Raw genomic sequence first — 20,372 nt, 5'->3', positions numbered from 1 at the left:
AGCCTTGCGGGCGATCCAGAGACGGTCCAGCGAGCCAAGTCTCGAGGTGCCATCAGATGGAGTCGTTGGTGTTTGGGAGGACATGATGACCAGATTCGTGACCAGATTCGTGGCCAGATGTGGCCGAATGGCCCAGCCTCCCAATCACGGTGTGGTCCACGCTCCGAAGATGCATGGGGACACTGTGTAGCAAACGTACTCGACTTTAAAAAGCGCAGTTGTCCTGACGCGCCCGCGCAGATGGATCAGCCAGAGTACTTGCAAATACAGGCACGGGGAGCATCTTGAAAAGTTGCCTACTTTCAATGTTCGGGTACCTAGGAGCCTATGGCAGAGTCCTCCAGTAATAATTGTGTCAGCTTTCTACTCGGGAACGGGGTGCTCGGTAAACATTTCAAGTGGGAGCATTACGAGACACTGCGACGCCTTTACAGTGCCCCTCGCTTAGTTCATACTCCGTACTGTACACTATCAATGCCGGCACGGGCGGTTCGCTGGCAGTGGGTGCCACCGCATCCTGTATCCTGTCCCATCTTCCCAGCCTGGCCACTGGTCTCTCTCCTCCAACGTCGTCGAACCCGAGCCCAACACATCCACAACCCACTCGAGCACATTAGCCCACACACACACAGAGCATACCACGTTGAACAACAAGCCACGGCCGAATGCCTGATGCCCACGCAGCCAGCAGCCACGCTCGCTCCATCCCACACAGTTCATCACGGTCAATGCAACATGCAGTAGCAGCTGACGAGCACGATGTGGATGCCAGGTTGATCCCAGCTCAAGGCTGAGCTCTCTGTTATACAATGTTCTGGACGAGCTCTTCTCGTTTGCCAGTCTTGTCTTGACAACTCACGGCGCTACTAGCTTCCTTGCTTCAGATATTGCTTTTTTTACTCGTCCGGGGGTTTGCAATGAGTTTCACACAGCACTGAGCCGTCACCTGATAAAGTAGTAATAGCTCATGGTATGGAGAGCATTCTATCCACTCCCCAACACCAGCTTCGGAAGTCAGGGAGCTGATCCAACCCCTCGTTCAAAGACATGTCCATTTCGCCATGCGTCCCCTTGGTTCCGCGGCTGCTGTATGTGTATATTCTATGCATTAGGAGCAATTATATGCAGATGATGCAACGTCGCTGCACGGCCTTGCCGCCGACAACCAGAATAACGGCCGTACAGATCATCCTTTTGTCACACCTTCAAGTTGCGTCCTATGAGCTATAAAGAATAGATGCGATACTGCTAGTACTCCGTACTCCGTACTTCAACCACTTGCAGGGAAAGCCCTGTTACATCCCTCCACATGTGCACAACGAATATGCAAAGCAATGCCCGCGCTATTGTACGCTCGAACAGCATTGATTCATGCTGCCCCAGCTAAGCAAACCGTTCGGGTAACATACGTCAGATAAGGCGGTCCTTGGCCCCCGGTTCACGTCAGAAGATGCCCGTGGCACACACAATGATGTACCCGGCACATCAGTCGAGTCTCCATTCCAACCAGCAAAACACCATGTTCGTCAGGGGTTTGCCCTCGTCTGCTCTTGCGGGTAATAGATCGGAATGTATGTACAACGCTCTCATCGGCCACATGTGCAAAGTGTGGGCCGTACTAATATAAGACGCAGGTTGTCTGAGTCAATCACCCATCATTAATCAATTGTCAATGGTCAAGGACCTCGTTTCCCCGCGATCGCTGTCCTGCTTCCTCTCAAGGCGGCTGGGTAGGGAGGCTGGGCGTGAAGCTATGTCTTGCTGTAGGGAAAACGAACAAGGAAAAAGGAACTCTCATGAATGTCACGACAGGATGGCTGAACTCCCTGTTGCGCATGTGGCGCCACGAGAGCATTACGGAGCAAATTGGTGGCTGAAGTTCACCATTGTCTGCGCCCGACTCGCCAGCTCTCCATAATAATGCTTATAATAACATAACATAACTGCTGAGCTGGCCGCCGTATCGGCCTGCCCGCGTATACTCCGTACATCTCAAGAGGAATTCTGGAGCAAGACCAAGCGAGACGGGAAATGAGACTTGCTGAGACGAGATATACAGTTACCGCCCACCAATCGCATTATTTGGATCCGAGGCCGAAGCCAGTCAATCCACCTTCAATGACGTCTTCAACAATGCAATGAAGCAAATGCATGGCATGAGTATTCAAGGCTCACAGCAACTTATAAACGAAGACCCTACTTGCAGTCTTCTTACGCCGTCGATGCTACAATGCCAGGCCTACTACGCAGCACTTGTGCGCTGAGAGGTATCCTTCGCCCCATCCGGCAGGTTGTCGCCGAACGGCATCTCGTGTTGCGGTGAAGGACCTACGCTAATTTTGCCTCTCTTTTTTTAACACCTGGACCCTTGTGGCTGACATTGTCCGGGCTCATTGTAAAGGAGTACAGCCCATGGCCATATCGTCATCAGTGAATGAAAGGGGTCAGCTGAACCGCCATTTTGTATTGCAATTTACAATAGAGAACGCCATGTGCTTGGACTGCAAACGTGGTCGTCACGACTCACGACATCCGCATCACCCAAGCTGACCCTTGTACATAGTATCTCAAGTCAATGAATGATTGGTACTCGATCTGTATTCATCACGTTCGCAAGCAAGCCCGTACTGTCGGCTGTGTCCGGGGCAAGTAAAATTGTCTCGTTCAACCCTCAACATAGCTGCCTCCTCGTTCAATGCCATTGGGCAGCTATGCGCCTGGCGTGTTTCGTCCTGAGAACCGTTTGAATTTTGCAGTGAAACAGCCCACTGCGCTCGGCTCCGTTCGAGTATGTAGTACATATGTTCAAGCAAGCTCCTTCAGATGACCTTTTCCTTTTTTTCCCGCATCGCCATCGCCTGGGCCGCCCTGCAGTCCGTCCGGGATGGAGACAGGACAAGCTTCTCTCAGATGCTGCTAAAATCGACCCTGGAATAATTGGCGATCAAACAGCCTGGTCATACTATTAGCGTGCAAAGCTAGGGCCAAGGACCAAAAAAATCTGTCGTCAAGGATGTTTGCCTTGTCCCTTGTCCCCCAGCCATGGGCCATCCCGGAGCTATTCAGCCACCGGCCCCGAACCGACATCGAACAAACTTGTCGCGCCTCAGCGTCGGCAGGCAGACCGGTACTCCGTGCAGAGAAGACAAGCCGGGCATGTCACAAATGGCGAAGGGCAAAATAGGGAAATCCCGTCTGAGACATGGGCAAACCACAGGCGGTGCTAAACTCTACCCTGCTCAGACGATGTTGTCCACGTGCTCACTTATCTGAGACAGGAAGCCCGGAGTCTCACACACAGGGTTGCTTTGAGTGCAAAAACGGTGCCATTTGACGCAAATGCTGCGCGGAGCCCCGACGGTTGTCTTGATTCAATGCTTACTTTGTAAAACCCACGTCGTCACAGCACTCGACGTACCGAGTAGCAAATTGTGGATGTCCTGCCTGTCACAACTGACCCGGGCCTATCCGAAGTCCGTCAATGTGACCATTCGGGAAGACGCGTCTATCAGCGCGTTTCGTTTATCAGCGCGTATAGAGGGGTATTTCGACCATCTGCGGCGCTGCAAAGGCAGCTACCCTGTACGGAGTAGCTCCGATGGAGTTTTTCAGAAGCTCTATTTCCATCGGGATGGGACAGGGGCGATGGATTTCTGTTATTTTGGGACTCTGCAAAAAACGGCCATGTCGAGATAAATCCACATTCACGATGGACACTGGACCAGGCCGTATGATGTATCTGATTTCCCGGAAAGTTTAAATGGCAACGTCTCCCCCCACGAGTCTGGTACAGGTGAAAGTTGGCTACCCTAGGCATATTTTCAGACCGAATCACAATGTTCACAAATCGCAGAGTACATTCTTGGCATATAATTGTGGTTTATGACAATGATGATGGACTGGGCTTGTGAGGGCAATAGACGAATGTACAAACTTATTCCGAGTATAAGTTCTGACAGTTTTTTTTTTCTTTTGCTGTCCTTTTTTTTACGCAGGACAACAGCTGAACCAAATATGGCCAAATATGGGAATATTTCCAGTCGAAACGCCTACTGGTACTTGCGGCGATGGACAATGAATGGGTCGTGCAACAACAACATATGAGATGTATAGTCGTACGGCACCCCATTGGCCGAGATGTCGGCGTCTAACCCGAAACCGTGGGCGAGCGACGAAAACAATATCAAATCCAGATCCAAACCTATTCCACGTTGGAACCTAGTTGTTGCCCTTATTCGTACGTACTCCGTACTTACATGTACCATAAAACCTCTTGTGCTACCCACCAAAGCGGCCAAGGTCCAAGGTTGCGGTAGTACAAGCTGCCCCTCCCAAATTGGTACCCGATCAATTCCCGAAGGAACAATGACCTTGGCAACGGCGCTGCTTCCATATTGTTCTGCCAAGCCAGTTGAACGTGACGATATTGACACAACAGCCGCCATCTACGCCATTCACCAAAGAAGAAAACGGGCTGAACACTGAACAAAAGGCGACTGCGTAGGCTATGCCACGAAACATTATTTAGTTGCCGAGGTCTCCTCGGGTTTACGACCTTTCTTTCTGGGAAGACGGGCCAAGAAGAAAGACGGCGGTGCCGGCTATGAAAGCTCGACCTCGACACAGTCGCACTCGACATAGGGTCGTCTTCAAGCACCACGACAAGAAAATGGCGGCCATGGCAGCTCCGCAACCACGATCTCCTGTCGCCGCCGACTCCGAGAGCAGAGAGTCCTCATTGGCGCGTGACGAGGGACATGTTGGATTGGCTCCCTCGATCCCCGGCTTGTTCACCTCAGAACCCCCCATCCGAGATGCCTTGGCCACGGACAGCTCGCAGATCCAGGACGAGACCGTGGAGGAGTGCATGCCGTTTCTGACGGGCTACGGCCACGACAACTGCAATGCCCACGGCATACCTCCGCTCCTGCGGGATCGCCATGTGAAATTCCTGCAGAAGCAGCTGGGCTTGCTGCCCTCCATGTTCAAGGGTGCGGACCCAAGCCGGCCGTGGATATTCTACTGGTGCCTCGCCGGACTGTCTCTTCTCGGTGAAGATGTCGCTGGATATCGCTCGAGGCTCATCGAAACTGTGCGACCCATGCAGAATGAGACGGGGGGCTTCGCAGGAGGCTTTGGCCAGACTTCCCATCTTGCCACCACGTATGCAGCCGTCCTGTCGCTGGCTCTGGTCGGCGGGGACGAGGCCTATGAGCTGGTTGACAGGAGGAGCATGTGGAAATGGCTCTGCTCGCTTAAGCAACCCGATGGGGGGTTCCAAATGGCCGTGGGTGGTGAGGAAGACGTGAGGTGAGTCTTTGTGTCATCCGTTCCTCTGCCCTCCTCCTTGTCCCGATCCAGATGTCGTGGCACCACGTCCTAACAGCGTCATTCTTTCTTCTTCCCTCTTGGAACAGAGGAGCCTACTGCGCAAGCGTACTCATATCGCTGCTAAATATTCCCCTTGACCTGTCGTCCGACTCTCCTGCATGCAGTGCCGGGCACACTGATCTCTTTGGAGGTCTTCCAGAATGGGTAGGAAGATGTATGTCCGCTTTCTGTCTTCTTTTTTGCACGCCCTCCCTCGTCTCCCTCCCTGTGTTATTGTTATTCCGTCCATGTACCTTTGTTCCTCGGCATCTGACGGTACTTGTCCTGCTCCCTAGGCCAAACGTATGAGGGAGGCGTGTCGGCATCTCCAGGATTCGAGGCCCATGGTGCATATGCCTTTTGTGCTCTGGGGTGCCTGTCTATTCTCGATTCTCCACATCGAACAATTCCAAAGTAAGCTTTGCCCAGGCGGCCGTGCGAATCCGCGTCTTCTTTTCGAATGTACTAGTTGTGTGGGGTGTGACTTTCATGTCCAATGCTTTGATGACTTTTTGCATACTAAACTTTACCCCACCCTAGATATCTCGACGTTCCGCGGCTTCTGTCTTGGCTGTCATCACGGCAGTATGCACCTGAGGGTGGCTTTTCTGGCCGCACAAACAAGTTGGTCGACGGTTGCTACAGTCACTGGGTCGGAGGATGCTGGCCCCTTATCGAGGCCAGCCTGCGAGGACCGGAGGGGCAAGAGGACCAACATGCAGACCACCCGCTCACGCAGCCAGACAACAGCCTCTTCAGCCGTAACGGGCTGATTCGTTACATTTTTTGCTGCTGTCAAGATCTCTCCAGGCGAGGCGGCCTGCGAGATAAACCTAGCAAGTAAGTATGACCTGCCTTTAGGAAATGGAAGAGGGAAAAAAACCCATTGCGCCCGCAAACCATGAGGAATTCTAGCTAATTCGGGACTACGCACGCAGATATTCCGATGCATACCATACATGCTACGTCTTGTCAGGGCTAAGCTCCGCACAGCATAAGTGGACCTTGATATCTGCCCGTGTTGATGCTGCAATGTTGGATGGAGATCGATGGTCAGTTGCTCCATTCACATCCGGAGAACAGATCTTTGAAGAGTCTGATCGAGTTGAGACAACACACCCTGTGTATGTGATCCCACAACATAAAGTGGACGCTTGCCAGCAGTATTTTACGTCCAGACCAGGTTTCTAGGCCAAGGTTGAGAAAATAGGAGAGCCGAAGTCAACGACGCGCCAAGAGCTGCCCAGACAGGGGGCTGATCTGTTGAGTGAGGAGAAAAGTATATTTCCTCGTGTTATCTAGGAAGTTGTTTTGGGGGATGGCATATTTGAGAGAACAGAGAGTCCATCCTTGAAAGGATACCGAGGACCGGTGGCGTTGGCTGCAAATTTAGCTTCGAAGTGGGTGACTGGTTACTGGTGAGAATAGACGGGCATCATGGACCCTGGGTTGTGCTGGGCTAAAAAGTTTAGAGCCATCTCGAAACCTATTGCCGCACAACTTGTCACAACTTCTCGTCTGACAATGGACTAACAAAGAACATGAACTCTCAACCCAGGATCGATGTACTTCCTTTCAGAGAGGGTGAAACAATATCAAGGTGTGCTATCACATTGGGCGATCGCCAGATGACTAGACACGGCTTCTTCCTAGTACCCACATCCTAAAGCCTGAGATGGGCAGGTATATCGCGCAGAATAGGCAATGGGGACATGGCTGCATGTTTGAGATGAAGCCTGCGGCCATGTTAGGTCCCACATCAAAACCGGCAGGGAGTCTACCTCATCTTGATTCAAGAGAGGGAAGCAAAATATCTGTGTGTATCCCACAAACAAGGCTAGATGCGTACCTCTACTCCTTGGCCGGCCTTGGCCTTGGCAGAGCACCATCTCTCAAGGCAGCATACATACATATGCGTCCCTTCTGTAGAGACCGTTCGTGGGAACCTGCCAGTAGTCCGTTGAGTGGTATTATAAAATGGGGCTGACCTTACCCATCTGGTTGCATATCTGGCCGCAGCCATAGCCCGGGATGTTTGTGTTCTTACAGACAGCTTGGAATAATAAGCCGAGTCTGACCCGGTATTCGAGTTGTTGACGGAGAATCCACCTGAAAGAATCGCTGGCGTTTTCGGCGGCTCTTGGGGCACCGGGTTCATGAGCAGCCGGCCAAGCACAAGGTATCGCCGATGGAGAACCAGTGGTCTGTACATGTGTATATATTTACATTGGTGGCGAACCGGCTTGCACATCGAAAAGCGCAAAGAGGTAGTACCGCATTCTCACGCAGCAAGTTTGTGCGTGAAGAGAAGCATTGGTGCTAATTTATACACACCCACAACTGCCTCTGCACTGCAGCTGTAGCGTAATCTTATATTAGCTGTCGTTCCACTGGTAAACGATATATCTCTTGATGCGGTGAACGGTAAAAACGGGAGAGATACTCCATATGTTGATTAGAGAAATTCATCTCTGAGTCTGTGCTTCTGAGAAGACACGAGCAACCTGATGAATTTTTTTTTACTCCTACTCGTACCTCCACCCCCCTGCCTGCGACTTTTCGTGCTCGTCGGCTGCTTCAGATATACCGTTTTCAGGCTTGAGCACATTTGGATTTGATCTCCTGCATAGTGATGATATGTGACTGGTGCTGTATTGTTCGTTGACCATTGAAACATGGCCGATATTTGGCCGCCTTGCTGTAAAGGGGAATACACAAAGCATTTATGCCGAGGGCGATGGTACAAATGATAGCCGCGGACCAAGAGATAGAGACGTGGGAGGCAAAATGGAAAAAAGAGAAGGCTGACATGGTGGGCCCAGAAACATTACATCGATTACATGTACATTTACGAGTGGTTTGTTGTGAACCTTCAACTGCAGGCTTTGGTGACGTCCAGATTGGTACGTCGCAATTATGCGGCCGCTCCTTCCTGAAGGCGGCGACAGGTCCTTTCCCGTTTGGTACGCTGGCTGGTCAACGGTACTTCCAATTCCAACTCAAACACTGTGACTTGCATGGTTCGATTTCTTAAGTTTGCACCTCTTCAACTATTTTCTGCAACCTGCACGCTGTGGCTCATTTAGCTGCAGTCGCCGCCACTGGCAGTCGTGTGCTCGGCATGTCCATGTTGACGTGTCTAAGACGTACTCGCACTCGATGTCAAGTGGGGGTGTCTTTCGCCCAAGACCATGACGAGCAGTTCATATTCATCATACATGGACGGACTGGCTACAGAGGACGAGAGAAGAACAGACAGGGGCACCGTGAACCCCAAACGACGGGGTAGAAGTAGTAGTATCGATTTCGCCGCCGCGACCAAGATTCGGTAATTGAGTGGAAGCCAAATCCAGTTGCAGACATTGTCATCGTGGCCCCCCGGGCAAGACCAACAAAGAAAGGGCCGGCCATGTCGGCTCCCCCCTCTCAACAAATGCCAGCACATGGGTCCAAGGCGTCAGTGTCGTAGCTCTGCGTCTCTGCGTCGCTGTTTCTCTGGCCCAGGGCGTTCGCCAAGTTGCCTTTGGTCATGACGACGACATGAGCCAGAGCTGATGCAGTTGGAAGCAATGCCTTTCCGTCAGAATCACTGCCTACGCCCAGTTGAGCAGGTGTGGGCTTCGATGCTGCAACAGTCAGAAGAGCCCGATTCGCCAAGCCGACTTTAGCTCCGCTCAGTGCAACAATACTGTCCCAAGGCTACGGCACAATCAAAGCTCGTTCCGCAACCCGAGAACCAGCAACGTGGTACGGGTGTTATGTTGCTGTTGATCTGTGGTCTTTGCTTGCGCTACGCTCAAACAATCCCAAATGGCAAGGGGGCTCAAGGAGCCATCTTCAGTTTATATGGTGTATCCGTCGCCAGGCAATGTTTCACGAAGACGGTGTCGCCGTCTCCATCGGGCGGGTTACTGAGCCTTCGCTCCAGTGATTCGGAGGGGTGATCAGAAGCAGCTCAGTTCACATACGGTGCAGCCACGTCCTCGGCATGTGCTGTGGTTCTTTGGCTGGCGTTACGCCGCCGTGAACGGACTAATACTGTGAGTACTACTCCGTAGTTGCGGTTGGAGCTGTGATTATGAGCGGGTCTTGCCAGCCATGCAAAAGTGGAATTGACCCGTGGAATATCACTAGTACTACAATCAAGGCTTCAGAAAACAAGCCCTTTAATTGTCGAATGACAGCCGTCTGATGTGTATCTGTTTTTGCAACCGTTTCATCCACCATCGGACATTAGACCTTCTGTTAGCGCGCGCTTTGCTGGCTTCTCGCATCAAACAGTCAACAAGAATGTAACTTGACACGGCCATCAAACCTTCTAACCAGGATCCCACTCTTGACATTGGCCAATCGGCCTGGCAGGAGGACAGGGCAACAAGTCCAAATTATGATTCTCAGGGTGCATGAATCCGACATCCGTACTATTCTGAAGACTGGTATCGAGTTGAGGTCGGAGGGCCTCTCGTTGGTCACACAGCGGCCTTTCCAGTTTTTCAACACCAGAATAACAAACAACCCAAGTTGGCAACATTCCAACGCCGCAGACGTCCTTGTCGAGAATACCCCGCGCTGTGAAGACGCGACCGCAAGGGTTCGGGGCCAGAAAAGGCGGCCAGGTACTCCGTACGAAGTACTACTAGGTGCTCGCAACCGTGGAGGCTTACAGCGATGGTTTGAGTGGACTGCGGTTTTTCGCCATTTATTATTACACCATCAATCCAGCGGCACTGCCAACTCATCATTGCATGAGGGTTAAGGCCTTCTGGCCAGGCCTTTTTTCGCGCCTAGTAGCATGGCGACCCCTCTTCGCTTTGGAGTCTGTCCAATCAGCCAGGGTTGATTCACCGTCCATGGACAGGAAACCTCACAATGCTATCATTCTTTGCCAGGAAGCCCAGCCTGGATCCCCAGCTTCCGGTGGCCATTCAACAGCAAATTTGCTCGCTGCCGACTCTTCTTCCAGCCCCTCTGACAGGGATAAAGCACTATGAAGAATGGCTTTGGGCGTGCCGCCGGGCTCGCCAGTGGTACATCCAGACAACATAGTACGGAGTACGGAGTACGTACTTCACTCAACTTTTGGTCCACCACCCCAACCACCTATCTACTTGCAGTCTGCCGACAGGGTCGTTGTGGTTCATGCATGCTCGTTCGATGCTCGCTGATAGCTCTCCTCCTCACCGACGGTTTTCTTCTCCTCGTCGCTGGTTGGTACGCCAACCTATCCCGGCCTCTGACTGGACAATGGCTTTTAGAAGACATCCCCCAACACGCGCTGGCCATCCAAGTGGCAGTCCACACTGGCTCTGACTCTGTGCGTGGATGTTAGTCATTTGAGCGAATCGCCCATGTTACCAGCCACTTGGAAGGGCTCAGGACAGGGGGTCCTATTTCTTCTGCATCGCGGGCGCAATCCTGTAAACACACTACATACAACGCAGCTCAAATCCTCCGGCTCTGGTAGTAGTACTTGCCATCCCCACGCCCACAGCGGCTGCCGGGTGAACCCTCGCCCCTCCAAGTGAATTTGTTGCAAGGAAGGGCACAGCGTTCCCTTGCTCTTGAGCCCCCGCGAAAGCCGGAGCCAGCCAAGTGCTTACAACTGAAGTATTCTTACAGTAGTTTGTCTTGTGTTGACTCTTGCAAGCGGTAAAACTAACTGCCTTGGCCTGTTGATGCATTATGAGTGGCGCCAATTCAGAGATCTTGGAGACATGTCCTGTGGTAGCCAACCAGGAATCGTCATGGTCTCGAGTTGGGGTCCATGCTCGAAGGACCAAAACTAGCCCTCTAAAAGCGAATACTGCCACGACACACACATGGAGTCTCGGCTCTGGTTCCTTTTTACCTTTTGCCACCCCACTACGGAATACCGGGCTCTATACGTACAACAAGTAACATTGTGAGGGGTGTTGGACCTCTTGTTTCGTTGTGTTTACGGCTCCTGTGAAAACAATGGTAGTGGCGTATGAAGATTTGCCCTCCCGAGGTGCTCTTGGCCTGATTTGGCGGAAACTCTGGTCTTCTGACAAGGAATTTGTAAAAGAAGAAGGGGGAAAAGGCATCGAAACACCCTATCCCGGAGGGTAGATTCGCCTTCTACGAACAGCAACGATTGTCGATATAGGACCTGATAGAGGGGACTGCCCGGTACAAAACGACGACCAATGCTAATGCTGGCCCCGGCCCGGAGACGATTTTCTTGTCGACCCGGGACCCTTGCTGGATCTGATACTTGTATAGTACTTTGCCTTGGACCTTGTTATTCCTGCACAGAGAGAGATGGGCCTGAGTACGGAGTACTCGGTACAGAGTACTAGACGCAGCACCGCACGCCCACCTCAAGCGCCGCCGTAGTGGAGCGGCCTAGTGTCCGGCGGTTTTTCATCAACTGGCAACCATGTCGCCAACACATCAATATGGGTCACACTCTTGCGAGAGCCGCATCGTTTGCTCGCATCCGCCTCCGTTTGCGCGTTTCCGTGTTTTTTTTTTATACACCCCCAGTTACGCGCTAGTAAGCTCTGCTGGTAATAAAACACACATGTCTTGCTGTCGGTGGCTCGTTTTGCCCGCGTTGTGGCCCTGAACTGCATGGTGCAAACCCTCGCCCGAGGCCGACTCCCCTCTCCGCTATCCATATACTCGACACACCCCGGTCCGAACTGTGCATTTATCTCGGAGGGAGAAGAGCGGCCAGCCAAGACACAACCCCAATCTGCAGTATTTCTCTGCGCTTATACTTTTACTCGTCCTTCCCACATCTCCTCCCATTTGGTCGCACTTCTTTACGCCTCAACTCTCGCTTCCCATTTCTCCATTGGCCGCCATTGCCTCCTTGCCGCTCTTCATCTTGCATTCAACCATATACTCCTTCGCCGCCGAAGACACCTACTCACCACCCGGAGTGAGCGTCGGTTGACGAAAAAAATCCGCACGGCTTCGAGGGCGATAGTTGATTTCTTTCCCAACTTCAGCCTCCCCTGCTTCCTCATCGTTGGCGACATTGAATTACCTCATTGGCGTAGAACGGCAAGATGGGCGGGTTTTACATGCAATATTTGGAGAGTAAGTCGGCAAGTTTTCCATTGTTATGCCCAATTTCCCCCCTGCTATCATTTCAATTCGGGGTCTAGAGCCGCAACACCAACAACAACCAACGACCGGCGTGCAGCGGCCGTTCAAGGTGTAACATCACGAATCTGTAATTGCCTCGGTGATATAGGCCTACTACAATGCTCGAAACACCCAATCATGTCTATAAAGCCCAAGAAGGCGTTTGCCTTCTATCAGCCCCTGCCATTTGAACCCTTCTCAGATCTGGAATCACTACCACAGTGTCCCATAACCACGTTCAATGACAGAAAGCTGTTATCCTACCCAGCCTGCATGTCAATTGGGTTCCAATGCAGCACCTTATGCGGCATTGACCTAATTCCATACCCCTCCATGCCCCCCCAGCGGCGTGTTATGATGTGTTCGACGGAATACAAGTTCATTATACGCATCAGAAGCGCTAATCTCTATAATCTTCACAACAGGTCTTTGCCGTCGCCGTGGGTGGACAGACCCAGCCTACGAGTGCTACCGAGATACCAGTGGCTACACATGCCTGGTCCTGGTCAATGGTCGTGAGTACCAGACGGACCTTGCCTACGAATCGGATGTCCTAGCTCAGGAGAACGCCGCAATGCGTGCCTTCATGGTCTGTAGGAACTTCTCCGTGAACGGTGGGATGTTGGCCCGTAACGGTATTGTCCAAGGGCTGCCAGCAACCTCCGATTCTGGTCGACGTCGGAAGAGCCGTCACACTTCTTCCCGAGATGGCAGCGAGCGTCACGGCCGGCGATCTGGAAACCACTCCAGCAGCTCATCCACCGCTTCCTTCGAGTAGAAAGCTATCAAGATCCAAGCCATGTAAACTCGTGATGGACTCACTGAAGCCTCGGCTCGTAGCCCACTCGATTTATCCCAGCGGCGGGGGGGAAACTGGTTATGATGCTCACATTCTGATACACAGAGGTTGAAAAGCTTCACAGCGATCCCGGAGACGGACACCACACATTCTATCCCGGCAACCGTCCGTTATGAATTGAATGAGGTGAAAGAGAAGGATGAAATGGATTACTCGACAAAATCGCACAGACAGAAGCGATCTCAGTCTGGGATTTTTTCTTTTGCTTTTCTGCAACGACTTATGACGACACGTAACGACAACACTTTAGAAACGCCCATCACGTTAGTTAAATGGCCTTGGTTTTGTTCCGAGGGAGAAGACCAGGTCCCCATACTGTTGGTCTTATTTGGAAGACCCCTCCCACTTTTCTTTTCGCACTTTTTTTTTTACCACCTATGGTATTCTGGAATTTCTCTTTGATGATCAACGACCACGATGAGTGGCCTCATGCTCTCTATCCAATTCTGGGCATTCAGTCTCATGGCTGGGATTATCAACAGGACCAGCCTTTGACAAATTATTTCGATTTTTGGGAACACGTTTGCTACCAGGGTGTGAGCCAACAAGACTGCGCGACGGTGGGAATCGAGCTTTGCGCAAAAGTGTAGGTTGGGCGGCTGTGTTTTTTCGGCCGTGCCAACCCCTCACGTTCTCCCACTCACTGCCTGTCTCTGTTTCTGGTAATGCCTTGTTTGTAGACGATATGGCGGCTCTTGTCTATTCTTTCCAATTCGGTTTTGATTGCATAGCCTGCGAACGGATCCAAAAAGTCTACATGCATGACGACAAAATGAGGGATGATGATGAAGGTGGTGCCGGTACACTGGCAGAAGTAACAAGGTTTCTGGATCTGCAATATGTTTTTTTTTGTTCTGTTTATTCTGGAGGCTGGGAGCGATGGATCAAGACTGCGCCCTTTTTGATTTTTGCTCTTTAAAAAATGCCCTTCCTTGTCTGGTTGAGGAAGGATTGAAAGAGTTGAAGGCCCGACGCGAGTTGGGTTCTTCAGATTGACTGGCGACTACGTTGATGATGATGATGATGATGCGTAAGACACTCGAAGAACCTCTATGATAATGATTACGATTACGATTGTTTCTTCTTCTTCTTCTCTTTTTTTTTCGCCTACGGTACTTGTTCTGGCTCCTTTTCTGGCGGTACTTGTGCCTAGTTGTCCATGTTCGCTGTGTTCTGTGTGGACTTGAAGTGATTGTCCAAGAACACCACCCTTGATCAATTGGAGAATGCGGGTTCAAATTCCCATCACCTGTAAAGAGAACCTTTTATCGAAAACATGTGATGTACTTGTTACGTCACAAATTTATTCTTGACTGCCCCTGCAAGGTATCAAGGGACGTGTTTTGATGCTCGGGGTAAATACCCATGCAACCATGCCACCAGGGATGTTGTAGATCGGAGATCGGATCCTCAAGTAAGACACGGTGCAACACCATGTCAAGTTGAACACAAAAGTTGGGGGCCAAAAAAAAAAGGTTTCCACAATTCTGCGTTTCACCAAGAAGGCCATGGGGATTGAGAGCTGTTTTGAGCACCGTTCTCAATGTTCGCATTATAGCCGTAGAGGATTGACAATCATGGTCCATCAAGAGTTGAGGCGTGGAAAATTCTACACAGGGCGTTCTGGCGTGGGACTCTTCATTGATGGAAACCCTCTGCGGCGGGACATTCATCATGGGAGGCATACAACGTTGGTAGAACGCTCTATGAGAACTAACAATGCGCGGGCGGTGGATCGGCTAGTATTTGTTGCGGTGGAGGCACAAGACACATGTAAGTGTATATACAACAGCGGGACGTGATGACCTTTTCTTCAAGTCCGCCGTTGGAGCAAACAGCAGGGTTTCATAAGCGGACATTGACAATCTGTTCCAGAGACAACGATAGGGTGCGAGTGACTTGACTATTGCCTCCAGGAAAAGCTCGAGTAGAAGGATTTGCGAGATCTCGGCACGCGACGGTGGTTGCTCGTTGAGTCGAACGTCAAAGGGATGAACCGAGGAGGTAAGGAGAATATGCCCTTGAGTGTGCCATTATGACGACTAGGATGCCGGCTGGTCCAATCGAAGAATACGGCGCCAACGACCCGCTGCCGATGGCGGTGTGCAGCTTTACACGTCGGTGATACCAAGTGGTCGGCCGGTTGACCTGATCAATTTTATCCAGGTCCCAGGACCGCTGTCGAAATAGGGCGGCAACCGTGTGCATTTGTTATTAGTATTAGAATCAAGTTTTGTCACATGGGTCCATCTCTCGATCGCTGCCTAGGTAATCTGACAAGAAGCAGCAGAGGAGAGATATGCGGCCTTGTATTAGGCGGTAAATACGGCGACTGTGGCAGTCGTCTTCGGGCCCAAGAATGGAAACAGATGTCGATGGTTGATGTGGTTCGGAGCAGTACAGCAAGACATCAAGCATCCAAACGAGTGGAAATGAAGAGTTGTGAGTTGTGGAGTTGGTCTTCCCCGCAGATTGATAAATGGGCTAACAAAAGAGTCAAGTATGCCGACGGTCCAGGAGTACATAGTACAAGGTGCTCCTAACTTCTCATGCCTGGCGCAGCGATGGCCACGTCATAGAATGCTATACAACAAGGCCAAGAATACCTGGTGTGGCCGGAGCAGCAGTAACGGGACACCTCAGAGACGAACAGTTCTTGCTCGTTCGGCAGGCTGGTTAGAGGTGCGCCAATCACAAGAGTTTTGTTTTAATGGTTGGCATTTCTGAAACACCCGGCTGTATGGATGTTGCTGCTGCTGCATGTTGGTGGTGGTGTGTATTCGAGCTTGTTGTCTGTAGACAAGATGGTGATTCCGAAGGAGAAAATGGCCGGAAATCACGGCTTTGACTCAAAGGCGCATTCGGCACTTGAGCATATCGCTGCGTGGCCCAAGCCTCCTCGCGGCCCCTAAGTATGCTACCAGGCAACCTGGCCAAAAGGGGGGAGAGATGGCGGTTGATATCTGAGATGCCCTTTGTCTCTGCTTGCCTGCCAACTGCTTGGTAGTACGGAGTAGTATGCTCGTGCCGGAGACCAAGACTGTCTGAGACATAAGTGAGGGGGCAGGCTGGGCTTCCATTTTGTCGAAGACGGAATAAATGTCGAAGTTGGCTCAAGTGAGACATGCACTGCCAAGTCATTGACTGGGACCCGAAGGACCCCTCGAGGAGACAGATGGAGCGTGAGAAAGCCTGGTCTTTGCGCAAAGTATAGAGTACATGCGTACCTGCTTTAGGCTGCTTGCAGCCGGAGGTGGCCCGTGTGATGCCAAGTATATAATACTCTGTAGTTACTTGTTTGTATTCTGGGGAAGGTGCAGACGACAAGTGTCAAGTCAACATTGAAGTCAAGTACAGTACCCTATGGCAACGGGTAACGGCCTCCTGCTACATGCTTTTTTGTATCCGGGCAGGAATTCATGTATAGTACAAAGCCTTGACATTTGGAAGACGAGGGTGAGGTAATTTTCTCAGCCAGCCAGTCAATCAATCAATCGATCAAGGCGCGCGCATGCATTGGTCTGTTTCAAGGCACCAACTTCTAAAATTCCTAGGTGCATGGCCCCCAAGGCACTCGAGGGGTAGGGTAGGCGCGGCGAAGAATGCAGCCCTCCATGCGGCCGGGATAATCACCTACTAGGCAGGTGATTATGTAGAAGCAGCCGCGGGCCGTGCTTCGTACATGATGCTTAATATCATGACCGCCTTGCATTGGCAATACTCGAACGAGGAGCTGCCGTTGAACACGGGCTGCGCGGGTAGGTAACTGGAAGAGCCGCCGATGGGAACAACTTGTGAAGTGAGGACGCTTCCTGTAGTCGTTTGACCCTAGCGGGCCGTTTGTCCGCAATGCATTGGTGACAGCCGTCTGATGTCCGAGTTTTGTTTCCAATTCGGATGCCACGTCGATTGCCCATATGCGTGTAGGGAGTATTCGGTCCCATGTGCCGCATCGAGCCACCCCGTATGCAGATCCCAGACTGTTCCCGTCTGCCCATCTTCCCTCTCCTTGCACGTACAAGTAGTTGTGGGTGGGAGGACCAGGAGGAGTGACGTGCAGAATGTTTGAATTGATGTTTGACTGGCTGGCTGGCGCGTTGTTCTGGTCTCACAACCCGTCGTTTTCGGCAGCCATTTTTTTGTACAAACTCACTGGGAGCCAAGTTACAAAGGCCAACAGTCTGAGGGATGGTTTGCGGCCTCCCTGGGTACCTCCAGCCTCTCTGCTAAAATGAATCAACTCGGCGTCATGGTATGGCGCAGCCAAGGGTTCGCATGCCGCCGGTCTGCGCGCATCTAGATTGTAGCTTCGCCTCGTCGACCTGGCCTCACCGGCTGCAGGATACGAGCACATGGTGGAAGCATGACCACACCACTTTGCCTTCGAGTCTGGCCAAGGGTGCAGCTTGGCAGAGGGAAGAAGCTTTGGATAGTCCACAGACTCCACACTCCGCCATGATTGAAGGACCGCACACAGCAGGAACAGTTCTTACTTAAGCGTGAACCCTCGAGCTGGGCGGGGCCCATGTTCCCTGTCCACCCAAGCCGCCTCCTGAACCTGACGTGGGAGTACTCCATAGTCTCTGGGCTGACAGCTGGGTTCAGGCTGGTCCAGTCAGTGCGCGCCGCCATCGTCAAACCACGTTCTGCCCCATATTTGTCTGTACACTCCACCATCCTCGTCGCTGCTCCGTACTTGTCCATACATTTACACACTTGACCACCTTACGATCCCGGGTCCTGTCTCGACTCCTCTGCTCGAGCTCCCCGTCCTTGCTTCTCTCGCTCCGATTCACACTCTTCACTTTCGCTCATTCACCCCGAACAAGCCGCTGACTCTATCTGCACTGCCTTGCTCCTGCCATCGCAGTCTGATCCTTTTGATTCGTCCACGCAGTTGCAACACCGCTCTCGGCGTCATAGCCAGTGTCGCGCTCCGTACAACGTCCATCTCCGCACCAACATTGAAGCCCCAGACACTCTTTGCGCAACATCCGCAATCATGAAGGGTAAATTATTTCATTACGACGCTACCGTGTCCTACCTCCAGCATTAAACAAGGCTAACAAAGTCCACAGGACTTATTCTTGTCGGAGGCTTTGGCACGCGCCTTCGGCCTCTCGTGTGTCTCCCTTGTCCAAGCGCCCCCCTGGGAGAATGGCTGTTCTACTAGCATCCTGTGATATTCGAGTCTTGCTGGAATAAACATATCATGCGGAGAGTACAACCGAAACTGTCTGCATCTTTTACTAACCAAACAATCTACTCTACATAGACCCTCACCCTTCCTAAGCCTCTCGTCGAGTTCGGTAACAAGCCCATGATTGTCCACCAGATTGAAGCTCTCGTTGCTGCCGGCGTCAAAGACATTATCCTTGCCGTGAACTACCGACCCGAAATTATGGAAAAGTTTCTGCAAGAGGTATGTCGCAACACGACTCTCCCTCTGACGGTGCCTGTGATAGGGGCTGGAATCGACTGGAGTACTGACAGATCATGCTTCTAGTACGAGGAAAAATACGACATCAACATCGAGTTTTCCGTCGAGTCCGAACCCCTTGACACCGCCGGGCCCCTGAAATTAGCGGAAAAGATCTTGCTCAAGGACGACTCTCCTTTTTTTGTCCTCAACTCGGATGTTATTTGCGACTATCCCTTCCAGGACTTACTACAATTCCACAACAACCACGGCGACGAAGGTACTATTGTTGTCACCAAGGTCGAGGAGCCCTCAAAATATGGTGTCGTCGTCCACAAGCCCAATCACCCCTCTCGAATCGACCGATTCGTCGAAAAGCCAGTTCAATACGTTGGCAACCGTATTAATGCTGGCATGTACATCTTCAATACTTCCGTTCTCAAGCGTATCGAGCTCCGCCCCACTTCCATCGAGAAAGAGACCTTCCCAAGCATGGTCCAGGATAATCAGTTGCATTCGTTCGACCTTGAGGGATTCTGGATGGACGTTGGCCAGCCCAAGGACTTCCTTCTCGGAACCTCCCTATACCTGTCGTCTTTAACCAATCGCGGCTGCAAGACCCTGACACCGCCCACTGAGCCCTTCGTCCACGGCGGAAACGTTCTCATTGATCCTTCTGCCAAGATTGGCAAGAACTGCAGAATCGGCCCCAATGTTACTATCGGACCTGACGTCGTTGTCGGCAACGGCGTCCGCCTGCAGTACTGTGTGCTGCTGCGTGGCTCCAAGGTCAAGGATCACGCTTGCGTCAAGTCCGCCATTGTGGGCTGGAACAGCACTGTCGGCTGCTGGGCTCGCCTGGAGAACGTCACGGTTCTTGGCGACGACGTTACTATTGGCGATGAAATTTATGTCAACGGTGGTTGCGTCTTGCCTCACAAGTCAATCAAGACCAACGTCGATGTGCCTGCCATCATCATGTAAATGGCACACTGACACATCCGTATGGGCTCCCGAAACGTATCCAATATGCTGGCAACAATCGCCAAACTTCACCACTCTTCATATTTCGTCCCATCTTCTTTATTGATGTTGTCAACTACCAGCATCTGTCGGGGAGGATAGGCTCATCAAACTCTTCTAATTTCAGCCTTCCGCATTTGATTCACTAACTATACCTCAGTGTTCTTTGATTCTTTGATACTCTTTTCTGCTTTTCCGTTCGCAATTCATTGATAACTGATCCACATTTTGTTCTCATCTACTCGAATAATTGGCGTCATGGAATGGCAAGTGGGGAAGCTGGGCAGGCAGGTACGCAGGCATTGCATCCGGGTGGATGTAAGAGTTCATGATGCTACGGAGCATGGTATGGCAGAGCAACGGCACAAAAACCAAAAATCAGGGTAGACGGTGAAACCTAGCATTAATGACGAAATCTCCTCGCGGCCTTATTACTTTATCACGGACAGACGCTCGACTCCTTGGTCAGGTGCGTCTTCATCTTCTTCATCACTCTTCATTTGAATTGTGTCTCATGGGGCCGTTGAATATTCTTCGGAGGAGTTGCTATTACTCAAATTTGTTTTGAGTCATGCCCAAGTGAAT

The 20,372-nt window shown here is 51.5% G+C and overlaps 3 protein-coding genes across 3 annotated transcripts; all 3 read left to right on the top strand.

The window, feature by feature from the left end:
- Positions 1-4,678: 4,678 nt before the first annotated feature.
- cpp1 (Protein farnesyltransferase subunit beta) lies at positions 4,679-5,314 on the top strand (the record flags this gene model as incomplete). The annotated part of the gene is made up of 1 exon (XM_014691683.1): positions 4,679-5,314. One exon carries the CDS (start codon positions 4,679-4,681, stop codon positions 5,312-5,314), a length of 636 nt encoding a protein of 211 aa, XP_014547169.1.
- A 7,310-nt stretch (positions 5,315-12,624) lies between these two features.
- On the top strand, positions 12,625-13,264 carry G6M90_00g038090 (uncharacterized protein; the record flags this gene model as incomplete). The annotated part of the gene is made up of 2 exons (XM_066130232.1): positions 12,625-12,847; positions 12,912-13,264. 2 exons carry the CDS (start codon positions 12,625-12,627, stop codon positions 13,262-13,264), a joined length of 576 nt encoding a protein of 191 aa, XP_065986554.1.
- A 5,083-nt stretch (positions 13,265-18,347) lies between these two features.
- mpg1 (Mannose-1-phosphate guanyltransferase) lies at positions 18,348-19,748 on the top strand (the record flags this gene model as incomplete). The annotated part of the gene is made up of 4 exons (XM_014691681.1): positions 18,348-18,354; positions 18,424-18,467; positions 18,621-18,767; positions 18,852-19,748. The coding sequence occupies 4 exons, from the start codon at positions 18,348-18,350 to the stop codon at positions 19,746-19,748; spliced, it is 1,095 nt and encodes a 364-aa protein (XP_014547167.1).
- Between the last annotated feature and the right edge of the window lie 624 nt (positions 19,749-20,372).

The sequence above is a fragment of the Metarhizium brunneum genome, chromosome 2 (genome assembly GCF_013426205.1).
Source record: "Metarhizium brunneum chromosome 2, complete sequence".
In the NCBI taxonomy this organism is placed as follows: Eukaryota; Fungi; Ascomycota; class Sordariomycetes; order Hypocreales; family Clavicipitaceae; genus Metarhizium; species Metarhizium brunneum.
The sequence above is the reverse complement of the archived record's forward strand: the minus strand, read 5'-3'. Positions and strand labels throughout refer to the sequence as shown.